The sequence below is a fragment of the Carcharhinus amblyrhynchos genome, chromosome 23 (assembly GCF_965287045.1).
Source record: "Carcharhinus amblyrhynchos chromosome 23, sCarAmb.v2.hapA, whole genome shotgun sequence".
Taxonomy (NCBI): Eukaryota; Metazoa; Chordata; class Chondrichthyes; order Carcharhiniformes; family Carcharhinidae; genus Carcharhinus; species Carcharhinus amblyrhynchos.
This window is the reverse complement of record NC_137346.1, coordinates 10,676,846-10,703,672: the sequence shown is the minus strand read 5'-3', so window position 1 is coordinate 10,703,672 and position 26,827 is coordinate 10,676,846. Positions and strand designations below refer to the sequence as shown.

The following is a 26,827-nucleotide window of genomic DNA, read 5'->3' as shown; positions in this document are numbered from 1 at the left end:
CTTCATTCTGTTTTAATGTTGACCTCTCTGGTGCAAATGCCAAGCATGACTATGTCACGCCCATGATGTGCTGCTCCTCACAGCATAAGAGCCATAGTTTTCACAGTACATCTTTATTGACAAATCTTTATTGACAGGTATTTAATTGGACCCTTGAAGGTTTATATTGAGTGTGCTATTTAGTTACTTTTACATTGCAAACTACCCATTTGCTCTCTTGCTGCTTTCAGGTCTATGGTGCTACATACCTGCAGAAGCTGCTTGAGCCATTGTTAAAAACGGTACTTAAGGACCCTGAGAAACAGCACCTTAGCTTTGAGGTTGATCCTACCAGGTTAGGATTGTCTTTCTGCCATTTTTGTCAATGACTTGGTCTATGAGGATGTTCAAATGACAGAAAATTGTCTGTTTTATCAGAAATAAATATTTCCAGATCTATTGATTGTGGGGTACTTTCCCATAATAGGGACATAGGAATTCCATGTCCCTGTTTGTGTGAAAGCGCTATCCTGCAATGTGACTGTTGTTCTCCCCAACCTCTTTCCCATTCACCATCTATGAATCTGTGACGGCATCGTTGCTCAGCTGTAGAGATGCATGCCCTACCTCCTTGGCCCAGTGACAAGCAGGCTAATAATCGCAGCCTGCTACAGTTCCAGCTCTGATCGGATTAATTGGGAAGGGAGGATCGCACATTGAGTGGTGACTGTGAGGAGAGAAAGAGAACGGAAAGGTTTTTGTTTCATAATTTTTGCAGAGGGAGGGTGATGGTCAAGTGAAGTCTTTAGATAAATGCAGGGTTGGAAGGTGGGGAGAATAATTGGACAAAGTTGGAGGAAGGGAATGGGGAAAGTACTTTGGGTGGAGGATAATGGAAACGAAAGCCACTTGGATTGGAGATGTAGAATAGTTTGGGGAAATGTCACATGGGATGAGGCAGATGTAGTGGCTCTAAACCTTTCAGCCTTTTATAGATTCTAAATTTGATGAGGCCCCAATGAAGAGGTTCAATTTTTTGAACTTGCATTGAGGTATGCTCTAACTGTATGGTGACCATTTTCTCAATGTCCTCCAGATTGGAGAGGATCCAATTTATTTGTATTTATATTGGAGATGATACAATAATGTGCTGGCTAATTTAGATCACTTAACATTAGAAGTCTGTGTCACACTGGTACCTGTAGATATAACACATAACAAGTAAATTAAACCAGACATGGAGACATTGTGGTGTGGAATGCAGAGACCCACCAATTTTGTAATTTAAATTTTATATCTCCATGCTCAATGCATGAACATGGAAAAATTAGTTTAAACATTTTTTCTGTGTGTTTTGTGGGGGTTTTTCTTAGCATCTAAATAAGCATGGTAATGTAAATACTACTCCACAGGTTAGAGCCATCAGAAAGCTTGGATGAAAATCAGCGGAATCTGCTGCAAATGACAGAGAGATTTTTCCATGCAATTATTAATTCCTCATCTGAGTTTCCCCCACAGCTGCGAAGCGTCTGCCATTGCTTGTATCAGGTATGCCGTCATGCGGGTAATGGGAATTGCAAGGGGAGCTTTCAAAGATCATGCTGATGCTGGGAATCAGTGTTGGAAAGTTAGAGGACATGGTGGGACATTGAAGCAGAAACTGTAGCGTTTTGGGGTAAATAATGTTACATGGTAGAGTAGGATGTGATTTGTTTCTATTTCTGCTCATTTTTAAGCATTATTATTGGTAATTGCAGCAAATTTGAATGCACTCATTTTGTCTCAGTATGAGCTGTATTGTTAAGTATTTAATTTACCTCACAGTTAAAACAGGTTCTCACTGCAGCTTCTGGTGGCATTGCCACCCTTCAACCTGATATTTCTATTTTTTGATAACATTGAGTTATTTTACTGGACATTGACATAAAAATCAAATAATTCCCTGTGTGTCAAATTATTCTAGGCTGTATTTCAAAGTAGGAACAGATCATATTAAGTGATTTGATTGTTTACAAATGATGCTAGATATGTTTGTTTTCTCAAATATCTTACAACACTAGGAAAGTCTTATGGCATTTTCCATGATCAGTTTATATATTATGGTGGCACAGTTCAAAGGACCCGGGTTCGATTCCCAGCTTGGGGTCACTATCTGTATGGAATTTGCACATTCTCCACACGTCTGCATGGGTTTCCTCCGGGTGCCCCAGTTTCCCAGAGATGTACGGGTTAGATGCTTTGATCGTGCTAAATTGACCCTTAGTGTCTTGGGATGCGTATGTTAGAGTGAGTAGCAGGGAAAATGTGCTGGGATATGGGGTGGGGCCTGGATGGGATTGTTGTCGGTGCAGACTTGATGGGCCAAATGGCTTCCTCTGCTTCTATGATTTCTATGATAAAAGAATGTGGCAATTGGTCACCAAGTTGGGTGAAAGACTTAAAGAAGCACAGCCATCTGGTGGCTAGCGTGCAACTCTATACTGACAATTGACATAACCAAATTGAATTGAAAATGCCGATTCTTGTAATTTTCCTGCAAATATTAAAACAAATGCGCCAGTAAAAACTAATAGGAGGAAGCAAGGCCTGTGGGAGTGAAGTGTGTGCCTGTGCAAGATTTATCATATAGAAACTTTTATATTATATATATACATACATGATATATATGAGTCAACTACTGCTGTAGGAATTGACTTATTGCTGGAGTAAAAAGATCCTGACAAATAGAAATTAAAATAGTGCAACACAAGTTTTATAATGAAGGAGAACGGACCCAAGTGGGAGATGCAGACTGAGAGTAAGAGAGGAGAAGAGGAAGCTGAATTAAAGAATCACTAGTCATATTTTTCTAAAGATCTGTTGTGAAGTTTAATTCATGCAACATATTAAGGCCACAGTTAATAGGAACATCTGCATCTACCTTTAAGATGAGAGTAAATGAAAACCATTCTTTTTAAAAAAAAACTTGCTCATCCTATGGCACGAGGCCATCTGACCTATGTCAGCTCGTCAAATCCCCTGCTCTTTTCACCATTGCCCTGCAAATTACCGCCTCGTGTTTATTCAATTTCCTTCTGAAAATTATTATTGAATTTTCTTCCAGCGCCTTTCTGGAAGTGCATTTTAGATCACTGCAGCTCGCTGCATAAAAAAATTCTTATTGTTTCTGGTTCCTTTGCCAATGAGCTATTCGTTTGTCTTCTGGTTACTGATCTTTCTAACACTGGAAACAGTTTCTTCTTACTCTGCTGTTTGTGATATATGTAAATGACTTGGATGAAAATATGGGTGGGTTAGTTTACAGAAGACACAAAGGTAGGTGGAGTTGTGGGTAATGTAGAAGGTTGTTGAAGGATACAGTGGGATATAGCTCAGTTGCAGATATGGGCAATGGAATGGCAGATGAAGTTTAATCCAGGCAAGTGTGAGGTGCTGCACTTAGGGTGATCAAATGCTATAGGTAAATATACAATTAATGGCAGGATCCTGAACAGCATTGATGTGCAGAGGGATCTGGGGGTTCAAGTCCATAGCTCCCTGAAAGTAGCCACAAAAGTAGATAGGACGGTAAAGAAGGTGTATGACATGCTTGCCCTTATTGATCGGGGGATTGAGTACAAGAAGCAGAATGTCATGTTGCAGCTTTATAAAACATTGGTTAGGCTGCTCTTAGAGTATTGTGTTCAATTCTGGTTGCCACATTGCAAGAAGGATGTGGAGGCTTTGGAGAGGGTGCAGAAGTTGTTTACCAGGATATGAGCCACAAGGAGCAGTGAACAAACGAGGGATGTTTTCTCTGGAGTGTTGGAGGCTGAGGGAAGACCTGACAGGTGTCTATAAAATTATGAGAGGCTTAGATAGAATTGATGGTCAGAATCTTTTTCCCAGGGTTGAAGTGTCGAAAACTAGGGGACTTGAACTTAAGGTGAGAGGGGAAAATTCAAAGGAGATGTGAGGCAGGTTTTTTAGACAGATTGGTAGGTGTCTGGAACACCCTACCAGGTGTGGTGGTGGAGGCATATACGATCGTGGCATTTAAGGGGCTCTTAGATTAGCACATGAATATGCAAGGAATAGAGGTAAATGGACCAACGGCAGGAAGAAAGGATTAGTTTAATTTGTGCCATGTTCGGCACAATATTGTGGGCCGAAAGGCCTGTTCCTGTGTTATACTGTTCTATGTTTTGTTAAAACCCTTGAATAGATGTGCTTGTGAACTATGTGGTCATGACCTCTTCTATAGTTCACTTCTTGGTTGTAAAAACTGGGGATGAGCATGGGACCAAGACCATGCTGGCTAAAAGGAAGAGCAGGCTGGGGGAGGTTGAATTTAATGGCCTGGAGTGCAACTGCTTCAATGCAAGGATTATAACAGGTAAGACAGATGAACTTAGAGCCTAGATTCATGCATGGAACTTGAATGTGGTTGCGGTAGTGGAGATTAGATTAAAAGAGGGGCAGAACTGGTAGCTAAATGTACTAGGATACAAGTGTTTTTAGGTAAGATAGAGGAGAAGGCAAAAGAGGTGGGTGTGTTACAGTACTGATTAGGGAACATATTACAGCTGTACAGAGGGAGGGCACCTTGGAAGAATGATGTAATGAGACATTGTCAGTAGAGTTCAGAAACAGGAAGGAGATAGTCATTATGATGGGGGTGTATTACAGGCCTCCCAACAGCCCATGGGAGGTTGAATGGGTATGTAAGCAGATTCTGAATAAATGTAGAAATAATAGAGTTGCTGTCATGGGAGACTTAATTTTTCTCATATTGACTGGAAATCCCTTGGGACTAGAGGTCCGGATGGTGAGGAATTTGTTAAGTGTGTGCAGGAAGGATTTTTGGAACAATATGTCGGTAGTCTGACCAGGGAGAAGGGTATTTTGGACCTGATACTAGGGAATGAGCCTGGCCAGGTCATCAAAGTTGCAGTGGGGAAACATGTGGCCGACAGTGACCACAATTCTTTAAATTTTTGGATACTCGTGGAAAAGGACAATTGTTGCAGCCTGATGTGATATTTACAAAGCTCCCGCAGTTTACATTGTTAATTTGTATATCACTGATTCTCCTGCTTTTGTGTGGCTCAGCTATGGAAAATGTCCTGCTTGAAATTCTTTTGAGGCTGTAGGGCAAATCCAAGAAAATGGGCAGAAAGCATCCTGACCAAGTCGAGGGAAATAGTCTGTGGAAAAATTGCATTAATTAAAGAAACATGTACCATCAAATTAGCTTCATTGGGGTTTTAATGTTTTCTGTAAGTTTTAATTAAATTCAGGGAACTTGGTTGAAATTCTTGTAACCTGTATATGTTTGGAAGTGGCTTAATTTTTTCTCAGTTTCTGAACCTTTCCTCAGCTTTTGCAAATATCTGGAGTAAATATACCTTGCAAAGAGGAAACCTGGGCAAACCCTGGGTTAGCAAACTCGTGAGTGCAGTAGGAAGGAGTATCTCTTCCATTAAACCTTAGAGATGATGCATGATTTCTTCCAGTGCAACAAAGATCTGGGAGGTGTACCATTAACTTTGCCCTCGGCTTGTAAATAAGATCACTTTTTTCCTTAGTTTCTTTTGCATGCTTCTGCTAGGGAGCTGATTCTAGTTTCTTTCCATCAGGTGAATACTGACATGTATTTCTGTTAACTGTGTAGAAGAGCCAAATCTGCATTCTCTTTCATTAGATAATGCTAATTCCTTTTATATGTTTGGCTTAATTTGGATAAACACACTTGCATTGACTTAAGTAACTTACTAGCGACTACTGAATATCATACAGGAATTTTCAAATAGAAATAATAAGCAATGGTTTCTATATATGTCAATACTAAAATGTTTGAGATGAAAGATGTGCTGAATGTTTATACATCTACACTGCGTCTATTAAGGGATTCACTGTGAACTGTGACCTTGCTATAGTTGTCTAGATTTTGTTACCTGCACATCTGCTATATGTTTGCACATTGCAAGGTTAGAAAATCGTAACCTGGTCGTGAATTGCATGTCTTCGTGCAAAACTTATGAGTAAGGTGCTTACCTAATATTCTTATTCTCTGCTTTGCCAAATCACGTCATCCATTATTATGCTTTCCTCAGTTGTATTATTGTGTCTAACGTAAAAGGCCAATGCTGGACATCAGGATATCTGGTATAAAAAAATGTAACTGACTGTGTTCTGGGTGTTTGGGTTTCATAGAACCAGCATTTACTTTTGAGCTTGCGTTCAGCAAGTGTTGTAGCTGGTTCTGAAATGCAAATGAATCTCTTGCTTCAGTAAAATTTGTTATTCAGCATAGAAATGGAGGAAAAATAAATAATCTTTTCAAAAGAATGGCTATAATTACTCTAATGTGTGCATGAGCATGAATCCTAGTGGAGGTCATTTTATGATGCATATTAATTACTGCTGAAACTACAATAATGGTCATAGTAACACAATAATCATCTCTTTGATCCCTAATTCTGTTTCCCATGCCCTTTCATTTTAAACATTAATCTTTTGGATCGGAAAATTCCATCAATATTAAATATCAAGATCAACTGGAAGTAAAATGAATTACTAGAAAATACAATACCAGGGTTTTTCCATCAGTTATTTTTGATTTTTGTATTTTGCACAAAGCAAAGTCCGACTTGGAGATTTTATCTCATGGTTGGTATTTCTCCTTTAAAAGAAATAAAGTAAAAAGAGTTCTATTTATTAATATGGGTGATAGTTTAATGAAATGGATCAGTTGGAATATTGTGTGAATTATTTTATTCAGATGTTAAACTCAGTGATTACTCCACATTGGGTGTATTGCGTGTTAGTGAGAAATCAGGCAAAAGCTGAGTTGAATAGCTTTCTGCTAGAAAGAACCTAAAAGAGGCATAAATGTTTTTGTGAAATCAATAGTGTCATAAGGACATAAGAACATAAGAAACAGGAGCAGAAGTAGGCCATCTAGCCCTTCGAGCCTGCCCCGCCATTCAATAAGATCATGGCTGATCTGTCGCTGCTCAGTTCCACTTTCCCGCTTTCTCCCCATAACCCTCAATCCCCTCTCTTATCAAAAACCCATCAACCCGCGTCTTAAAAATATTTAGCGAGGCAGCCTCCACCACTTCAACGGGCAGAGAATTCCAGAGATTCACCACCCTTTGAGTGAAGAAGTTCCTCCTGTTCGTAATCCAGCAGTGAACATTTTGGGGGAAAGGGTATCATTACTAGAATTTTAACTGCCTAGTTTGCAGCGAAGAGCATTTTTCTCCTACGGAATATCACCTTTGATTCTTTGCTGCAATACTGGAAAGAACTATTGTTTTTTGTTCACTCGTCTAAAAAAATGCCAATGCAGTTTTACTTGAATACACTGAGCAGACACAATTGTTTTCAGTGGAACACTATGTGAAGAGGCAGTGACATGGTGGTATTATTATTGGACCAGCAATCCACTAATGCTCTGGGGACCTGGATTCAAATCCCATCGTGGCAGATTTTCAAAAAAAAACTGGAATTAGTGGTCCAATGATGACTGTGAAACCATTGTTGATTGTCATTTAAAAAAAATCTTATTCACTAGTATTCTTCAGGGAAAGAAATCTGCCATACTTACTCTGTCTGGCCCACATCTGATTTCAGACCCAGAACGTTGTAGTTGACTCTTACAATCCCCTTTCAAGTGGCCTAGCAAGGCACTCAGTTCAAGGACAGTTAGGGATGGGAAATAAATGCTGACCTAGCCAGCAATGCCCACATTCCACAAAATGAATTGAAAGCAAAACAATGATTTCTTCTACAGAAAAACTGACAGAGGTGGGTTGCCTCTCTTCCTTTAAAAAGTACCTTAATGAGCACTTGGCAAATCATAACATATCGTAACAGGCTGTGGGCCAAGTGCTGGTAGATGGGATTAAGTGGGAGTTTTTAGGTGTTTTTGGCTTGTCGGTGCAGAAGGGCCTCTTTGGCACTATATGATTCTATGGTAATTTTATAAATTAGTAATTCAACGTATCTCGTGCTAGTTGTTCATAACTCAAGATGGCAACCACACTGCTTATTGTCTTATCCGAGAAACTAATCAGCTGTCCGTTTAATGAGGAATTGCCCTAGCTCAGCAGTGCAAGAGTAACCATTACCTCGCTAGGTTGAAATAACTGGGAGATGGTAAAGTGAATTTACCTAATAGTGGAGTTATAGTAATGCAGTGTAGACCAGGACCTAAGAAAAGTCAGTAGTTTCAACTGGGAAGCACAGACAAATAATTGTTATAACCAGGAGAGAAATGGATTAAAATGTTTGTTGACAGAAAGTTATTTTTCTGCTTAAGTACTTATTTCACTGTTGCAAAGTGAGGTGATGAGGTGGACATTCTTCGTCTATCCAAGTTTGCTCTTGAGAAGAATGTGGTGGGCCACCTTTTTGAACTGCTGCAGATAATGGTTTGACACATCTGCACAGTTTGCTAGCCAACTCGGAGGTTTTGACTCAACTACATTGGTGTACAATTGCAGATACGTACAGTCTAGACTGAATGAGGACAGAAGGTTTCCTTGCAAAAAGGGCATCAGTTGGGTTTTTAATGGCAATCTGACAGTTTCATGGCTGCAGATCAGCAATGGTAGTGCAAGTTTTCTAAACAAGAAAGGGGACACTTGCGAGCAAAGTAAACCAGAAGACTAGATATTTTCTTCATATCAAGTACATAACTCAAGTTTATAATGCTAATTACTGTCTGCTGGCCCATTGACTGACAGTCCATTGTTATTTAACTTGTCAAAATCCCTATTTACCTTGTCGTAATCCTTCATAATGTTGAAAAGTTTTCTCAATTTACCCGTTGACCACCTAGGATCAAACAAAAGCAAACTGCTAAGACATGTAAGCATCCCAGAAAGCTCTACCTTTTCATTACTTCTATGTTCTTCCTGTAAAGGGCTTCTAAAATTGTAACTTTTTTGTGCCTGGGATGTGAGTTGTAAAATCAGCAATTGTTGCTAGTCCCTAATTACTCTCAAGAAGGTGGTTGCTTCTTTAACTGCTGCAGCCTGTCTCGGTAAAGTTGCAACTACGGTGCTGTCAGGAAGGGAGTTTCACCCAACAGCAGTGAAGGAACAGAATATAACTCCAGGTCAGGGTTGCTGTGTGGCTTGGGGAATTTGCAGATGGTATTCCCATGTGTCTAACTGCCAGTGTCCTATGTGGTTCAAGATTGTGTGTTTGCAGGGCGCTCTGAAGAAACTTGGAAGTAACCTAAGGCCTTGTAAAAACTGTGCCTCCTTGCTTTCCTAACTGGTGAAAAATTTCATTTGCCAGTTTATCAGGACATTCCTGACCTTTGGTGTCATGGTTGTTACATGATGGCCCCCTTTTCCCTTTCTTCTTCACATCTCTACAACCCCAAGCCAGTACTATTTTGCTAAATTGTCGTAGTGTATTGTCTTTTTGGGATCATCTTTAGATTCAAAGTTTTTGATTCAACCCTGATGCCATCTGTCTTCCTCTGCAGAGGTATAATTTTGGGAGGTGCTTGGTTTCAGTTAACCTTTGATTTTTGAATGAATTGGGATGGTGGTACAATTTCTGAGCTGTCATCTGGCGTGAAGCAGGAGACCACATGCATCAGGATATATTTGTGCCACTAAGCTGATTATTCCCATTTCCATCAATTTCTTTGATTTGTGGAAGTTGCATTTGATTTGCAGAATGAAGGAAACGCAGCAAGGTGCCATGTTCTGATCAACTGCTGAAGGTTACTTGCAGGAAACTGGTCTAAAAGACTTAAAATGTTGGGGTGGTTTTGTTCCTCCTTCCACGTGCATTATAGGCTTTCAGTTTTGTTGTATTCATTCTTTGTATTTGTGGATTCACAATGGTTCTGCCTGCAACCTGCATAGATTTCTTTTGTGGTTTTGTTTAACAATTTGATTTTCCTGCATGCCCAAGTAATAGTGTAACAACTTTACAACTTAAAACATGAGTTCACAAGTGCTGAGGAACACGGTGGAAAGATGGGTATTTAAGGGAGAATCTAGAAAAGTAGGAACAGCCCAGAAAAGAACAAGGCACTTTTTCATTTTGGTAGAGATAAAGAGTTAGTGTTGAAGACTGAAAATAGGGTTCTTCATAAGAACTTTGCAAGTAATTTCTGCAGCAGTGTTGCAGACATGAGAGCAAATGTTTAATCGGCTTGGTTATCATTGAATTCAAATCCCAGAGAAGAGAAGATTTCGAGTGGACTCAAGTCACAAATTTGCACTTTTCGCCTCTGTCATCAATCATGATTGATCATTTCTTGATTGCTTTTCACTTGACGACGTCCCAACTGTGCAGCTGATGACAAATTCTCCTGATCTATTGATGATTTTAGTAATCAGATCAAAACTTTCAGGCCACATTCAAAGTTAAAAAATGAATAGTTTTGATGTTAGATAGGCTTCCTTTTTGATCCAGGTCCCCTCCCTCTCTCTGAAAGTTTGTTTCCTCAGGGCACAAGATTTTCTTGTATCATTCTGTCTGAGATCAATACAGCCACAATTATTTTCAAGAGCATTGTGTTTATGAGACATGCCTAGAACTGCTCGTTTTCTGCTCAGAGAGCTGTGAAAATACATTAGCCTGTGAAGATGGCCCTTTTGTACTCTTATTTTAAAAGATTTTAAATGAACTCTAGATAGGTGACCCAGAACATGTGTTTTGAATCCAATTTGAGATTATACTGGAGTTGCTCTTAATATGGCATGTGAACAGGGTAGTAGTGGGGGAATTCATTCTGGTCAGTTAAACAGTACAGATCTGGATTCAAAGTGCAACTAACTCTACATTTGTTTTGTGGTAGTATTGAAATTGTAGCGTAAACCTCCTGGATCCACAGAGATTAAGTTGATGTAAAGGTGATTCTACCCCTTCCCCAAACCTTTCTCTAAAATCATGAACTTCTAAGGACATTGAGTTGTCGTGAGGAGCTGCCAAATGAAGACCATGGAATTGCCACAGGGCAGAGGAAAGGTAAACTTTGGTGAGTTACCTTTTAGAACGTGCTATTGCAGTTCTGATTGGTTGCTTGCAGAAGCCTAGGAGTGGGTTCGCTTTTCTACCTCTTCAGGTTGATGTATGTTTGTGAATGAGAAGAAAGCTTTCTTTCTGGCATAGATAAATGTTGCTTTGGAATGGAAGAAAGATGCAATTTAAAAAAAAAAGTTGTGCGGACTCTGTTGGCTTTGTTAGGTAACGTGAACGGAAGTTTTCTTTAATCTCTACTATTTGTTAAATACAGAACCACAGGCTTCAAATCTTTTGGAATTAATAGCTTTTCTTGATCAAATTATCTTTCTGTTTTGAGATTGTTGAAGGATGATCTCTGCTCTCCTTGGTTTTGTGTAAATGCTACTGTTGAGTCTTGTTCAGTAATCCCTGCATGTTACTAACTAGAAAGCTTATAAAACTTTGTTTGCATTGTTGCTGACGCATGCTTCTGTTTATGGTGTTGGGATGGCAAAACCAAATCCTTTTTGGAGAATGGGATGTTCCTTCCTGTCTCATGTAAAGAAAATACTATTTGTGTATGTAGTTGTGGAGATGGTGGTTGGGGTGGGAGTGAAAGAGTACACGTTGACAACTGAATGGACTGTCGCAGTGGATTTAGATTTACACTTTTTTCTGATATTACATATATCTGTACGAGAATGCAGAATAATCTGAATCAAATGTGATTTTGCCCTTTCTAAAAACTGAAGAACCTGGATGAAGGTTTAGAAAGCCTTCATTATTGGCCAGATTTCATGTTTGTGTTGATCAAGTTTAAGTGTGCCCTTCTGAAGAGGAGGAGGAAAGAAGATGATTGTGCATCCTGTTGCATTGGTCTGTCACGGCCTTGTGATATTCCCATTCACAAAATAGCTGTGGTCAAACTCCAAGCTTCCTTTCCAATCTTAAATTTGCATCAACATCCTACAAAAGGCCGCTTATAGGGAAAGCACTTTGTGTCGGTCGTGTGAAATTAATCTACATGCTATCTGAAGCATTAATTTATTTTGATTGTTGAATATCTAGCCAGAAATAGTAGACTGATAGAAAGAAAGCAGAGTTTATAACTTTTGGAAAAGTGGCTATGGAAAAAATACTGTGCACCTCCCTTTGAGTAGTGTTAAATATCTTTTTTTAAAGGTGAAGATTTAAGAATAATTGCCATAGTACACTCTTGGCTGAAAACCCAAGTTATTGTGCCCATTTACATTTTTAAATTATAATTGACAGTTCAATATTCATTGTATTTTTTGTGCAGTTGTATGTAGAAGCCAGCAATGTGTTTTTGTTGTGTGAAGTTGGTACTGTGACTTGTTTGTGCTCATCTCTGTTCTGTAGGCTACTTGCCACTCTCTACTGACTAAATCTACAGTAAAAGAAAAAAAGGAAAACATGAAAAAATCAGTAAGTTCAGAGACCTTTTTTGCAATTTTGTATCAACCTTTCTTTCAAAGCAAGTTCTTAAAACTTTGTGCTTTTCCCCCCCTAAAACCCACTTTGCCTTCAGCCTTTTTGATCTTCACTTCAGAATCATTCTACTAATTCTGGCAAAAATAGCTTTCTTCCAATTAACCCTATTTTTTAAAAAATTTGGATTCTAAATCTGTGTACAGTATAACTTGGGTTTCAGAGGTGGGTTGAATTGATTTTGTGGTTTAAAGATGTGCTGCCTGAGATTTGTCTCTCCTGTGTTTACAAATGGTATATTTTAAAACTCAAATTGTTTTAAGGCTTGAACACATGAGACATGAACAGCATTTCATGATTCATTACATCCTTACTTAGAACTTTGATCAACTGGATGGTTACATGTAAGGTTCATGTTAGATTGCAGTTGGTGCATTGTAAGATTTTAATTCAGATTGTAAGTGGCCTCAGCTAAACTGGCAATTGGACATCATTCGATCCTTCTGACTGAATTGCAGCGTTGAACTAATTGAAAACTAGCTGGTGTAGAAAATATTAAACTTGCTGAACAAAACCCAGCCCGAGTGAGAGCACTGATAAAGTTGGGTGAAGAATTCTAGCCTGGGGTAGGGATGCTTTTTCAGAATGACTTCACCTGTGTGGGAACTGATCTGAGGCCTGACATTGAGGTACAGGTTTTTAAATCGTGCTGCTTATGGGTTTTGATGATCTTTTTGCTATTCTAAGTTACTCACAACTTGCATGGATTTATGAGCAAACAAGTAACTGTATTGCCTTTATCCTTCAAATTATTAGCTGGTATAGCAATTCTCGTTTAACTTGTCAAAATGTGAGAGTGTATCATTGTGCATTGAACCTGAAAGATCCAGAAAGCCTTTTAGGTTGGCAGTTCTCAAAAGCTATGAAGTTTCATTCTACTTGGTACAGCTTTGAAGAAATGATGGTGAAAATACGTACTCCATCATGCCATAACCTGCTCTTAGTGACAGTCGCCAATGCTGTGTATCAATGTACAAATTCCACAAATAGCATCTGGCCTTACAATTATCTGATATGTATGAAATGGGTTCACTTTTCATTCAGCATTCCAGTATGTAGGTGCTGCTTTGGTGGTATCATGTACCAAACAGCAGAACGCCATTACAACTGTCCAGTTAATGCTGATGTTTCAGCTACAATTACCTATGATTTGACGTAATGGCGATTGGTCTTTGGGCACGGCTGGAGATCCTATCGGGAGCAGTAACTCGCACTTCACCTGGAATCTGAGTTTGTGTGCCAGTACATAATATTGTGACATAATATATTGTCAAAGTTTCGACTCTTTAAGCCAGATGAAGAGTCAGGTGTGACACTGAATTCAGTTATAGATACTAAACGTTGCACAGAGTCAAATGTTTGCAATGAAATGTTAGGCATGGGTTGCTTTTTTTTTGGATAATTAGAACAAATTGACAGCACATCATTTACAAGTATTTGGTGTGACACTTTTTTGAAGAAATAGTCTTGCCTAAAGTGAGAGGTTGGAATGTTGTTTTATAGGCCTACAGCAGTTGAATGTTTTTTTCCATGTGATTTGCTGAACCAGGAGAATATCACTGGCAGCACCAAATTTACCGTGCATTCGTAATTGCTTGAGAAGCCTTTGTGAAGACTTGTTGCAGCCCATGTTTCAAAGCTGCTCCAACAGTGTTTTTAAATTTGGAAACTTCAGTATTTTGACCAAATTACCTTAAAGGAATTTGTGTCAAAGCTGGGATAGTGTGTGACTTGGTTGGGAACCTGTAGGTGATAGTGGTCTTGTCTACTTGCTACCTGTGCTTGTCCAGATGGTGGTAGGTGCTACAGTACGCCCTGTAGATAATATACACCATGTCAGTGGTGCACCTGTCATTGAGGATGTGAATGTTAAAGCTGGTGCATCAGTTGTTGATTGGGTGACTGTTTTGAACGTAATGTCCATAGGAGCAGTAGATCACAACTGCCCCTTGACCATACTCCATCTTTCTTCAATCATGGCTGACCATCTGTTTCAACTATGTTTTCCTGCAAGCTTCCCATATCTCATAAAAGACGAAACATTTGCCTATCTTGGTGTTAAATATATTCAATGATGAAACACCCATAACCCTGTGTGGTAGAGAATTCCAAAGACTTGACAAACCTCCTGAATGATGTGGTTTCCCCTCATCTCAGTCCTAAGCCACTCGGCTCTTATCCTAAGACTGTTTCTGTCTTCTAGATTCTCCAGCCGGTGGGAACAATATCTGTCTATCCTGTCAAATCCCTTCAGAATCTTGTGGTCTTCAATGAGGTCACCTCTGATCATTATAAAGCCCAGACAATACAGATCTAATTTGCTCAATCTCTCCTAAGGACAAATCTAGTGGATCTTCACTGTACTGCCTCCAGTATAAGCATATCCTTCCTTAAATAAGGAGGTCATAATTGCAGAGTGATCTAGGTATACTTTCACAAAGCCTTTATATAATTGTAGCAAGACTTCCTTATTCTTGGACTGTAATCTTATTGTCATAGAGGCCAACATGCCTTTGCCTTCTGAATTGCTGAAGTTTTGTTCCTTGCACAAGTGCACTCAAGTCTCTCTGAACACCTTTAGAAGTTTCATCCCTTTTTAAAAAATAATTCTGTGTTTCTATATTTTTCTACAAAAGTGAATAACCTCTCAGTTCCCCATATTGTACACCATCACCACCTCATTGCTGACTCCCTTAACCTGCCTATACCTCTGCAGTCCATATTGGTCTCTCTGCCTACATTCTCGTTTACCCCCCGCCCCTGCCCCCGGCCACTCTGCGTAGAATACCCAGCCTCTTACTTGCTGTGTAGCATTTATGTGGTTGGTTCAATTGAGTTTCTAGTCAGTAGTCACTTCCAGGATAGTGTTGTGGCATTTGACAATGTCATTGAATGTCGTGAGAAAGCAGTTAGTTCCCTTCTTGGAGGTGGTCTTTACTTGGCGCTGTGTATCACAAATGTGGTTTGTCTCCTCTCAAACCAAACCTGGATGTTGTCAGGGTTCCTCTTATGTGTATGGACTGTTTTGTAAGTAGAAAAATTGCCAATCTGGTGGAATTCTATTCAATCATCTGCGAGCAGCCCCATTTCTGACCTTGGGATGAAGAGCTCCTTGGCCACTGTTGAAGAACTGCTGCTGCGACATCCCAGGGCTGAGCTGATTGGCTTCCAAGCACAGCCATCTTCCTTGGTGATAAGTATGACTCCCAACCACTGGAGAGTTCCCTTATACCTGTTGATTTTCATTTTTACTCAAGTTACTTGATACTTCACTGGATTGAATGATATCTTCAAGTTGGGAGCAGTAACTCGCAGTTCACCTAGGATTTGAGTTTGTGTGGCAGTACTTGGTCCACAGCAGTAATGAGGTCTAGCACTAATTGGTCTTGATAAAATTCAAACAGAGCATTGATGATCAGATTATCGGTGATTTAAGTGCTGTGTGCTAGTATTGATTGTGACTCATTATATTATTTACATGATTGGGAGTAAGCTTTGGGCAGCATGAAGGCACAGTGGTTCGCACTGCTGCCTGACAGTACCAGGGACCCAGGTTCAATTCTGGCCTCAGGTCACTGTCTGTGTGGAGTTTGCATGTTCTTCCTGTGTGTGTCTGCGTGGGTTTCCTTTGGGTGTTCATGTTTCCTCCCACAGTCCAAAGATGTGCGGGTTAGGTTTATTGGCCGTGCTAAATTGACCCTAGTGTCAGAGGAATTAGCAAGGTAAATATATGGGATAATGGGAATGGTAATGAGATTGTGGTCAGTGCAACTCAATGGGCCAAATGGCCACCTTCTGCATTGTAGCTATTCTATGATTCTAGGATTCTATGAAGCTGATAGATGAAAATTGACCAGGTTCAATATGTCTTGTTTTTTTGTGAACAGAATGTGCCTGGGTAGTTTTGCACAAAATTGTTGTATGTTCCAGTTGTGGTAACTGTATTCAAATGTCTTGGCTAAGGAAATGGTTAGTCTTGAGCACAACAGTTGGTTGTCTTCAGTAGTCTTTGCTGTATCCAGCGCTCTCCGCCATTTCTTGATGTCACGGGGAGCGAGTTGAATTGACTTGAGATTTATATTTACGGTAATGGTGACCTTGAGTGGGGGCCAAGATAGATTTATCCAATCAGCATTACATGCAGTTGTTGGTTTTCTTTTACGCGTAACGTACTGGCTGTGCATCATTAATGTAGTGGATGCTCATGAAAACTCTTCATCTTGTTGGTTGCTTAATTGTCCACCACTATTCATGACTGGATGTTGTGGGGCTGCGGAATTTTGACTGATCTGTTAGTTGTGGGATTTCTTGGCTCTGGTTATTGCAAGCTGTTAGAATGAGTTGTGCCACAATCCTTGCCAGCATGGCACCTTGCTTTTAGCTATGTCTGGTCTTCCTGAATGCTGTAATCAGGAATGTTCATCTCGGTTAGTTGTGCTGAAATGGTGAAGGATATACCGGACTGTTAGGTTTCAGATTTATGTTTTATGTACAGTTTGGGTGTTGCTACAGCTCACAGTGCCTCATGAATGCCTAGATTTGAGTTGCTAGATCTGCTCTGATTCTATTCCAATTAATATGATTGTTTAAGTCATATTGTATTACCATGTGTCTTCACTGTAAAGATGGGACTTGAGCATTGGTCACTTTTGCCAATCTCGCCATGAACAGGTGCAACTCTAACTTAGATTAGTGAGGATGAGTCAAATTGGTTATTTCCTTAGAATAATTTTCACCACCTATCATTTGCAGCTGTGTCCTTTTGAACTTGGTTCGCTTGGTCAGTGGCGATTCTGCCAGACCACTTGGTGAAGGAGATTAACCACCTTACTCCAAATACGTATTGTTCTCTAGGTGCTCCCTTCAAGTAGTGCTTAACATGGAGGTGGTTGATTTTTATCTGCAAAGGGAGTATTGTAGATGGAAATCAGCCACAGGGCATTGTGGGGGTAGGTCAATGTTCTGGACTCCCATGGTCACTCTTTGCTTTCTCTAACTGTACATCGTTATTCATTCAACTCTGGTTGGTTTGCCCTGCCACTGGGATTGGGCATCCTTGGAAATGGAAATGGGATCTAGGATATTGGATGATGGACACAATTCTCAGAATATGACTTCTTTGTAACAGTTTAAGACAATGGAAAAGGGCACTTCAGAGAGCAGTTATGAGTCAACTGTGTAGTTCTGGAACTGGAATCACACCCAGGCCAGATGTAGCAACATGGGACTTAGGATTAGGTGTGGGCCATTCGGGCCTGCTTCATCACTGAATAAGATCATGTCTGATCTGGTTATGGTGCCAAGTGCAATTTCCTGTCTGCCCTCCATTATACATTTGGTATAATGTGCGAAAAGGCACGCAAATAAGTGAAGAAAAAGTCCAGTCCTCTCGTAACCTTTCAAATAAAAGAATATTTCTTAACAAGTAAAACAAATAACAAAGGCACAATGGAAAACAAACCACTTAATTATGGCTACAGACGCGCACTATATTCTAAATTAACCTCATTCCATCTATCCACATTCTGGAACTTTGAGAAATGTCCCTTGTACCAAAATATCTCATTCTATATAACTGTGAGCTAAATGCAACAAATAGTTACCACCTGCAAGTTATCTTAAGTTTAGGGACCCTTTCTTCAGTTCAGCATAGTTTTTCTCTGAGGTTTTCAGATCAGTTTCCAGCCTAGATTTATGCTTTTTGGGAGCATTTTCTTTTCCAGTGGGGCATGGTTATGGTTATAATAGCTTACCAGCCATTTCTCCTCTTTCTACTCTCCCCTCTCCTGCTCTACCTGTCAGTGCAGAGCTATCCAGTGACAGATGTATCATATTTCCCTTTGATCTCTCCCTGTCTAACTCGCCTCAGAAGCCAGGCTTTTAGCATATAAGTACGAACTATAGTTTTAACACCTAAAATTTTATACTCTATTGTCCCTCACTTCAGTAAGTATCTGTTTACCTTGCTTCTGAGCTAATTCGCATATCCAAACCCTTCCAGCCAGCTGCACTCCTATCAGTTTCTCTCTCATCCCATTCTTCAAACTTTGTTCACCTCAGCTTCTTTATTTATTTTAGCCAATTCTTGAATCTTTTCTTTGCTCAAGCTTCTTGACAGTTAACTTGGAGAAGGAAAATTAATGTTCTGTGAAGGTTGATTCAACAAAATTAAGTAGTTATTTTATGTGAGATAATCACATGTTTGTCCAAAATATTCAAAGAATCATTGTCACAACATGCCTGTATCTTCATAGCAAAGGATTTGATTGCTGCAGAGTTGTAAATAACAAGGTATTTTATTTTTTGGATCTTGGATGATACTGTATTACAGCTGATCAGTATGGTTAATGCACCTTCAGGCTAGGGGGTGATTTGACCTATCCCATACTAATGTAGCTATACTGAATGCCCATAATTGTCTTAGTTACTGAGGTACAAAAACAGGCAGGACAAGTATGAGTTTTTATTAAGTATTTTGGCTAATTCTATGCAAGAATGCTCAAATACACATACAGGCTAATGCTCTATATGTTAAACAGTAACTTCTGGTCACTCAGACAGAAAATTCTGGATGTTGGTCTCAGCATCTAGACAAACAACCAAGAAAAATACAGGAACAGGCCCTTTGGCCCTCCAAACTTGTGTCGACCTTGATGCCCTAAATAAACTTAAAAACAAAACCCTATTCTCTCCCTATTCATGTACCTATCCAGATGCCTCTTAAATGTTGCTAATGCGCCTGCTTCCACCACTACCTCTGGCAGCGCGTTCCAGGCACCCTGCGTGAAGAACAGGCCCCACCCACACACACACACACACACACACCCACACACACACACACACACACACACACACACACACACGACATCTCCCTTAAACTTTCCCCCTCTCACCTTGAACCTGTGCCCTCTTGTAATTGACACTTCCATCATGGGAAAGAGGGTGGAAGAGAAAGGTGAAGATAATGTTTTGCATAGGAACTTTTATATAGAATACGTGTAGTTGAATTGTAAATTCACAACTGATACTGCGTGTTCATGTTTACAAATCTGTGTTTTGAAATTAAACTTTAACCAACCCAATTATAGACCGATTTTAGTTTATTCGTTCATGTGACGTGGTCGTTCCTGGCAAGACCAATGTTTATTGCCCATTTCTATACAATTGAGAGGTTTGGCAAGCCATTCAGAAGGCAGTTAAGAGTCTACCACATAGCTGTGGATCTGAGATTACGTATAGACAAGACCAGGTAAGGATGGTAGATTTGAGGACATTAGCAAACCAGATAGCTTTTTGTAGGAATGGTAGGACTGATCATCATTGGTTACAGTATTGATACAAGTTTTTTATTGCAGATTTATTAACTATGTTTAAATTGTTCAGCTGCCATGGTGGGATTTGAGTCTCTTTCAGAATCTCACAGGTTCAAAACCATATCCTGGAAGTAATAGGAATGAGTGACTATGACTATTGAATATTGATTATAAAATGCTAATATGACTATTATAATTGTAACATATATAAGAAAGTTGTATATTAATATGCATATACAAATATAAAACAAGGAAGAAAGGCAGAAGCAGTTTGTAAATATCTGAAAAGACCGACAGATGTTAGTTTAAACACAAACAATACCCCCCAATTTGGTCTGTTCCATGGCAGCTCCCCCAAATTGCTACACATGTCCCTCTTGGTACAAATATTCCCAGGTTGCTGAATAACCCTGATGGGTAGGCAGTCAGTCACTCTCTTTCTGGCCCTTCCTCCTGCTGTCTGTGGTTTGATGTTTTTACCCAGCTGCAGCCCTGAATCTCCAAAGTGACACCCCATTAAACTGAACATCTGGCTCCATTTTACTCCCTCAAAGCCAGCTAGACTGTCTTTCCTAAATTAATCACAGCACTTATCAGTTCTTCTCAGAGACCGCAAGTCTAAGCAGTCTCTGGAATATCTAGTTTGTTTTTATAGTTTCTGATGCATTCTCATCTGTCGTCAATCAGGTGTTGTGTCCGTAAATTAAACTTCTAGTTTAGGTGATAACACCGGATAAAATTGCTTAGCACCCTGGTCTGTAGTTCAAGGGTCACAGAATGCTGTAGAACAGTATCTCTGATGGAAAAAAAAAGCAACCTACTTTAACCTAGGAGTGTAAATCTCGTCCTCTGTCTTCAGCTCTGACACAGGGTCAGCCAGACTCCAAACATTGGCTCTATTCTGTCTCCACAGATGCTGTCAGACTTGCTGGGATTTTCCAACATTTTCTGTTTTTGAACTTATTTGAAGTGGTGGAGGCTGCCTCGCTAAATATATTTAAGACGCGGGTTGATAGGTTTTTGATAGGCAAGGGGATTAAGGGTTATGGGGAGAGGGCGGGAAGGTGGAACTGAGACACGACAGATCAGCCATGATCTTGTTGAATGGTGGGGCAGGCTCAAAGGGCTAGATGGCCTACTCCTGCTCCTATTTCTTATGTTCTTATTTTAATAGTCTGGCTTGAGAAAGTGGAAAAATAAAGGATATAGTCTAAACTCCAGCTGTATTGGCCAGTATGAAAAGCAAACAAGGTCCAGGAAAATAAGTTGCTACTGATTTTTGTTAATTAATTAATCAAAGCACAATTACAGCTCGGTTAAAATCCATGTCTAACCAAGTAAAGAAATACAAAATGACCTTTAAATATTCACCATAGGCTTAAAATCAACGCAGAGCAGAAATAACATAAAAAATTTCAACTATTAGTGGCTGCAAGATAATTAGTCGAGGCCCCTGGATTACAGCTCCAGATGGTTGCTACACCGGTGCACTCCAGTCCATAAATGTTTAACTCCAGTTTGCATATTCCTCCACAATTATTTTCCAGAATCATCGTTAAAAATAAGTGTTATGTATCCATTGCACCGTCAGCAATAGAGTCCATATTTGCTGAAGATTGCCAGTCTGGAATTCAGCATTAGATCTCATCCATCAATCATCTCATTGATCAACATGAATCTCTCTGCAGCTTTCTTCAGTTGGTACATTTGATATTCATCCAGTCTCTCTTTTTTTCCCCACATTCACAGCCAAGTGTGATTTCCCAATGAAAGATTGGAGTGCAGCACCAAAATGCTTTGAGGTTATGGCTATACATTAGAGTTGACTTGCTACTCCAGATACTTTGGTTACTCCTTTAAGGCTTCAATACTTCCTGGGGTTCAGTATTGGTAGCTTCTAATGAGCAGTATAACCAAGCAGGTCTTCTTAAAACCTAGTGACTGAGGACGTGCCGTGCTCTTAAGCAGGGAGTCGTGAGGCCCAGAGTTTGAATTGAGTTCCCCCAACACATGCCGCTACATGTTATTTTCACTAAGCAGTAGAATGTATCTGTCTGTAAATCATCTATAGAACAGCATTGAACAGTTAGTGTTTCCCCTCTTCTGCCTTGGCATAAAAGGAATCTGTGAATTATTTAACAACTTGGTTATCTATTTCCAGCAACCGGTCTTCCCACTTGTTGGCTGAATTAGTAGTACCATTGCATTGAATCAACGTGTTGTGGTATTATGCCACATGGCAGCCTTCTAACTTGTAAAGAGATGATTTGTGCCATGGTAGTCTACTGTGTTAAGCATTGCTGGGTGTAGCTCCGATATCCCACTCCAACCAGGTAGTCTCTATGCATCTACTGCAGAGGAAGACAACGGGTTACCAGAGAAGGTGCACAATTTGCTGGCCTTTGTTTTCTCTGGGTGGTCTTAGCCAGCTGTGCTTTTTATTTCTGCTTGTCTCCTCCACTGCAGTTCCAAGCTGGTCGAGCTCCAGAGATCATGGATGTCAGTGACTGACACTGGCAAGGAGACAATGTGTCAGTCATTTTCATAATCTAGGGTGACGTCTGAATGTTACTGCGAAGGACTGCTGCATTATCAGAGATGCTTTCTTCTTGATGAAATGTTAAGCTGAGGTACTTTATTGACCAAAGCCCTTACTCTGTTTCACTTTTTGTAAAACTGGTTCATCTTTAGATACCAAAGAAAACAGTCTTGAGGTTTAAACTTTGTGTTTAATCTTCTTGTTTGACCTGTAGGGTGTTCTTTTAACTTTGAAAGAAGGTTAGATAATACTCTGCATTTTGTTTATTACATATGGTTCCGCTTCAAGTAAAATGAAAAAACCCATATTGATTGAGCTGTCTAGAAAGAATGGTGTTAACTTGTGTTCTCGGATGCTTTCTCAACTAAATTTCTATAGGTTATCTACTTTCTAACCATATAGTTGCATTGATTGTAAACAATGGAGAACGTTTTATTCCATTTTCCCCATCTCCCTTCTTAGTGAGCTATGAATTGCTGTCTCTGTCCAACTCTTGTCACACTCACCCTCATCTTTCATTGTTGTAAAATATTTCAAAGAAAGTCATGAACTTGAGACAAGCATTCTTTCGCAAGTTTATGCTGTTCAAAAGTGTCCTTTTAGAAAGAAAATGCATCTTATGTTTTTAAAGGGAATTGAATCTTAATTGCAATGATTTGAGAAATGGTGCTGGAAAGCTAAGAGAGTTTGTCTTGGATGACTGTCTGTGTGGAGTTTGCACATTTTCTCTGTGTCTGCATGGCTTTCTGCCGGGCGTTTGTTTCCTCCCACAGTTCAGAGATATGTAGGTTAGGTGGATTAGCCACGATAAATCGCCCCTTAGTATCAGGGGGCTGCTAGCAGGGTAGATATGTGGAATTAAGGGGAAAGGGCCTGGGTGGATTGTTGTCAGTGCTAGTCTACTTCTGCACTGTAGGGATTCTATGATTTTTATGATTAGAGGTTGTAGTAAACTGTCTATCCTAAACGAATATCATTAGATTAAACACTAAGAAAAAGGCAAAATACTGCAATTGCTGGAATCTGAAACAAAAACAGAAAATGCTGGAAAATCTCAGCAGGTCTGACAGTATCTGTGGAGAGAGAATAGAGCTGATGTTTTGACTCTGAATGACCCTTTGTCATTTTCTGTTTTTGTATCATTAGATTAAAGCTTATTTGAGTTTGGGTGGTATTTAAATATCTTTATTGTCATGTATATTCTTAATTTGAGATTGTAATGGAGACCTCTGCACTTGCTGAGTACTTCAGTGTCACACACGTTAAAATAACCACGTTTCCTATTTAGTAGCATTTACATTTCTGATATAATTATGTTTCACAGTGTAATTTTTTGAACCTCAGTTGCAGCTTCTTCAGATTTCATTAAGGTTCAGCTTTGCACCAAATGATGAGGCTATTGGATTTGATTGAGTGCTGGCAACTTTGGTTTGCTGTAACTTGGGATGCTTTGAGATTTGAGAATTTTTTTTCAATATTAAGTTTGAATTTTCAAATTTGTTTTGGAACAAACCTCCTCCATGTCTAGTTTGTGTATGGTTGTGTAGTTTGTGATTTCATACATGACTGGGTCTAAATAAAATATTAATGTTGTGTATGGGGTGTCTGTCTTTTTGAGACAGTGCAGCAGAAATGAGTCACCTGACTTGAGGGACTAATGAGAAGTGAGTGAGTGATCACATCAGAGGGTGGAGACCTCTCAGGCAGAATCATTTAGAAGCCATGTTGTAAGCATGTATGGCTGGAGCATGTAAACCTCTTGTATGCAAGTTTGTCGCATCAAGGGAGGTGGTGGCCTAATGATATTATCGCTAGTATATTAATCTAGAAATGCAGCCAGTGTTCTGGGTTCGAATCCTGTTGCAGCAGATTGTGGAATTTGAATTCAATAAAAAGTATCTGGAATTAAGAATCTACTGATGACCATGAAACCGTTGTCGATTGTTGGAAAAACCCATCTGATTCACTAATGTCCTTCAGGGAAGGAAATCTGCCATTCTTACCTGGTCTGGCCTACATGTGACTCCCGAGCCACAGCAATGTGGTTGATTCTCAACTGCCCTCAGGAACTCGGGACGGGCAATAAATGCTGGCCAACCAGCAATATCCATGTCCCGTAATTGAATAAAAAATAAATGCCTTTTATTTCAAACAAAGCCTCAAATATATTGATGACACTAGAGGGCCACCACGTAACATATTGCCGACAAGATGAAATTGAACGGATGGCACGGACTACCTGAGAATATCTGATTTAATTGGAGTTGGAAAAGAGGAATATCTCTTGAGCACAGACTCAGCGAAGCAACTCTACAAGAGTTGTTGAGCTTGTATCAGATCCTGTGGGGCAGACGAAGTACAGAACCTAGTGTGGCCAGCAAGTAGAGGGGTTTGGAAAGATACTAAAAAAATTAAAATGTAAAGAGATTAACAAGGAAAGTGAAACTTGAGTAAAAATAAGAAGGATAGAAGCTTGAAATGAAAGGGAGATGTGCCCAGCTGGAGGAAAGCTGTGTTTCGTATTTAAAAAGAGGGAATCTGGGAAAAGAAAGTATTTTTAAAAAAAATGATGTATGGGTGCAGAGTGAAAAGCTGATATTTGCAGATCTCCCGATCTGAACAGAATCTGCAGGATGTACGGACAGAGATCCCTGCACTAGGGGAGGTCTGAACGTTTTTCAGATCAGAAGTCCTATAGCTGCTTAAAAAAGAGTAAAGGAAAATAAGTTTAGAAAGTTAAAAGAAGATAATGATTCTGAAATGGACAGCTCTGACTATGCATGAAACTGACAAAAAGGAGGAGAGAAAAATGGACTCTCCTGCCAGTCAAAAAGAAATAAAAACTGTTGAAATTTTTCACCAGCTAAAAAGAGAAATTTTGCAGTTTACGAAGGATCCAAAGAGGAGGAGCTGTAATTTCTGCCAAAACTGCAAAATGGGGGAAAAGTACAAACAGAGAAACAGCAGCTATGGCATTTTTTAAAAAAGCTGACAGTCTGAAAGTGGTAATGCATTTAAAGTTGTACAACATTTAATGAAACAACCACGAGAAGGAACAAAGGGCAGAAAAAAAATCAGAGAAGACCCCAGATAGAGGACAGTTCTTTTTCCAAAAAAAAGGGGTCGTAAGCAATTCAGGATTTCAAAGGAGGAAATTAAGACCCCAAGAAAATGGTAATGCTGGAGCTCAGAGGAAGTAATAAGCCCTCAAGCAAGAGACAACGAATGCCAGACTCGGTAGGCAGTAACTATTGCCTGAGAGGGGAGAAATGAAAAATTCCAGAGAGAGGGAGGGCAACAAAAGACTCCTAAAGGAGGGGAGCTCCTGGAAGAGGACCACGAAAGATCCCAAAACTAAGAGCTGAAAGCAAAACTCTGTTGCGTCTTATCCTTTTGTAATGTACTGCAATGAGAAGTTCCTTGAAAGTTTTTACAATAAAATACAGGCAAACAAAATTGTAATCAGCCTAAAGACAAGTAACAGCAGAAGAACATGGAAAAAAAAAGAGTTGGATAAACTTAACTCAGAGCTACAGCAAGTAGAAAATGAGGTAAAAGATTGTGACCCATAATCTAATTGAGAAGTGGTCCAGCTACATCCAAGCTAAAAGAAAAAACAAGCACTGTGGAAAAGATGAAAGCAGCTAGGAAATCAGTTAGGGCCAGTAAGAAGTAGTATAACAGCAAGTGGTGAAGGAACTGGAGTTGGAGCATGAAGATGTGAATAAAAGGTAAAAAGGATTGAAACTAAATGCACAAGTGGAACTCAGCAACAAGAGGCCAAAGCATGGAACTCGAAGAGTGAAGGAAGCCCCAGGTATTGGATGTTCTGTTTTCTGACTGGCGAGAGAGCTGCTCATCTCAGAGTGAAACACATCAAAGATTTGATCCATGGTGCTCATGTAGCACATTCTGTATCATCCACTGCAAGAGTCACCATGCTGTTAAAGTGGAACCATAGTTCACCAGAGCCATCACTCACCAATTCTTAAGAGATCCAATTCAATAATTGAACTACCAGTCATTGGGAAAGCACAAATGGGCTTAAGAAATGGGCATTCTTGAGAGAGGTAGAAACTGTCCATTGTTTGAGGGTGCCTGAGGAGGACTTAGCAATGGACAAACACAAAGAGAGAACATAACTGTTGAGCAAATTAGAAATTCAGGAGAAAGTCTAATAAAAACAGTCAAGAAGAAATGAAGAAGGTAGAAGTAGGGTTTGTTGGAACTATAACAAAAGGAACATGTCAGTTCTCTGAAAATATCGTTCCCATATGTTAAAAGAAAATGATGGACTCATCTTGAAAAAATAAACTAAGAAATGGATAAACTGAATGGATTGTAAAAGCAGATGCATGGAATAAAGAACAGCTCTGGTTGAAGCAAAAGATTGGGTGATACAGAAGACAAAAGGTAGAGGTCAGTAAATTAAGCCAGTCAGCTGAAGGAGGTGCTAAAGGGAACTGGACAAAGCAACAATTCAGCCAGAGAAGGAAATTTGAGGTTACGTGCCAGAATGAGATTG

General features: G+C 39.7%; 1 protein-coding gene across 16 annotated transcripts in view; it reads left to right on the top strand.

Moving 5' to 3' along the window:
- Positions 1 to 26,827, top strand: part of LOC145357267 (neurofibromin) — a 324,662-nt gene that overhangs the window by 113,590 nt on the left and 184,245 nt on the right. For 13 of the 16 annotated variants that reach the window (XR_013889280.1, XM_080210464.1, XM_080210465.1 and 10 more), the window contains 3 exons: positions 231 to 334; positions 1,392 to 1,527; positions 12,322 to 12,387. Coding sequence is in view for 15 of the 16 variants with exons in the window: in XM_080210464.1 (XP_080066590.1) it covers positions 231 to 334; positions 1,392 to 1,527; positions 12,322 to 12,387 (306 nt within the window). In the remaining variant the exon portion in view is untranslated. The remainder of the gene's footprint in view (positions 1 to 230; positions 335 to 1,391; positions 1,528 to 12,321; positions 12,388 to 26,827) is intronic. The other 3 variants (XM_080210466.1, XM_080210460.1, XM_080210456.1) reach the window with 1 other exon arrangement.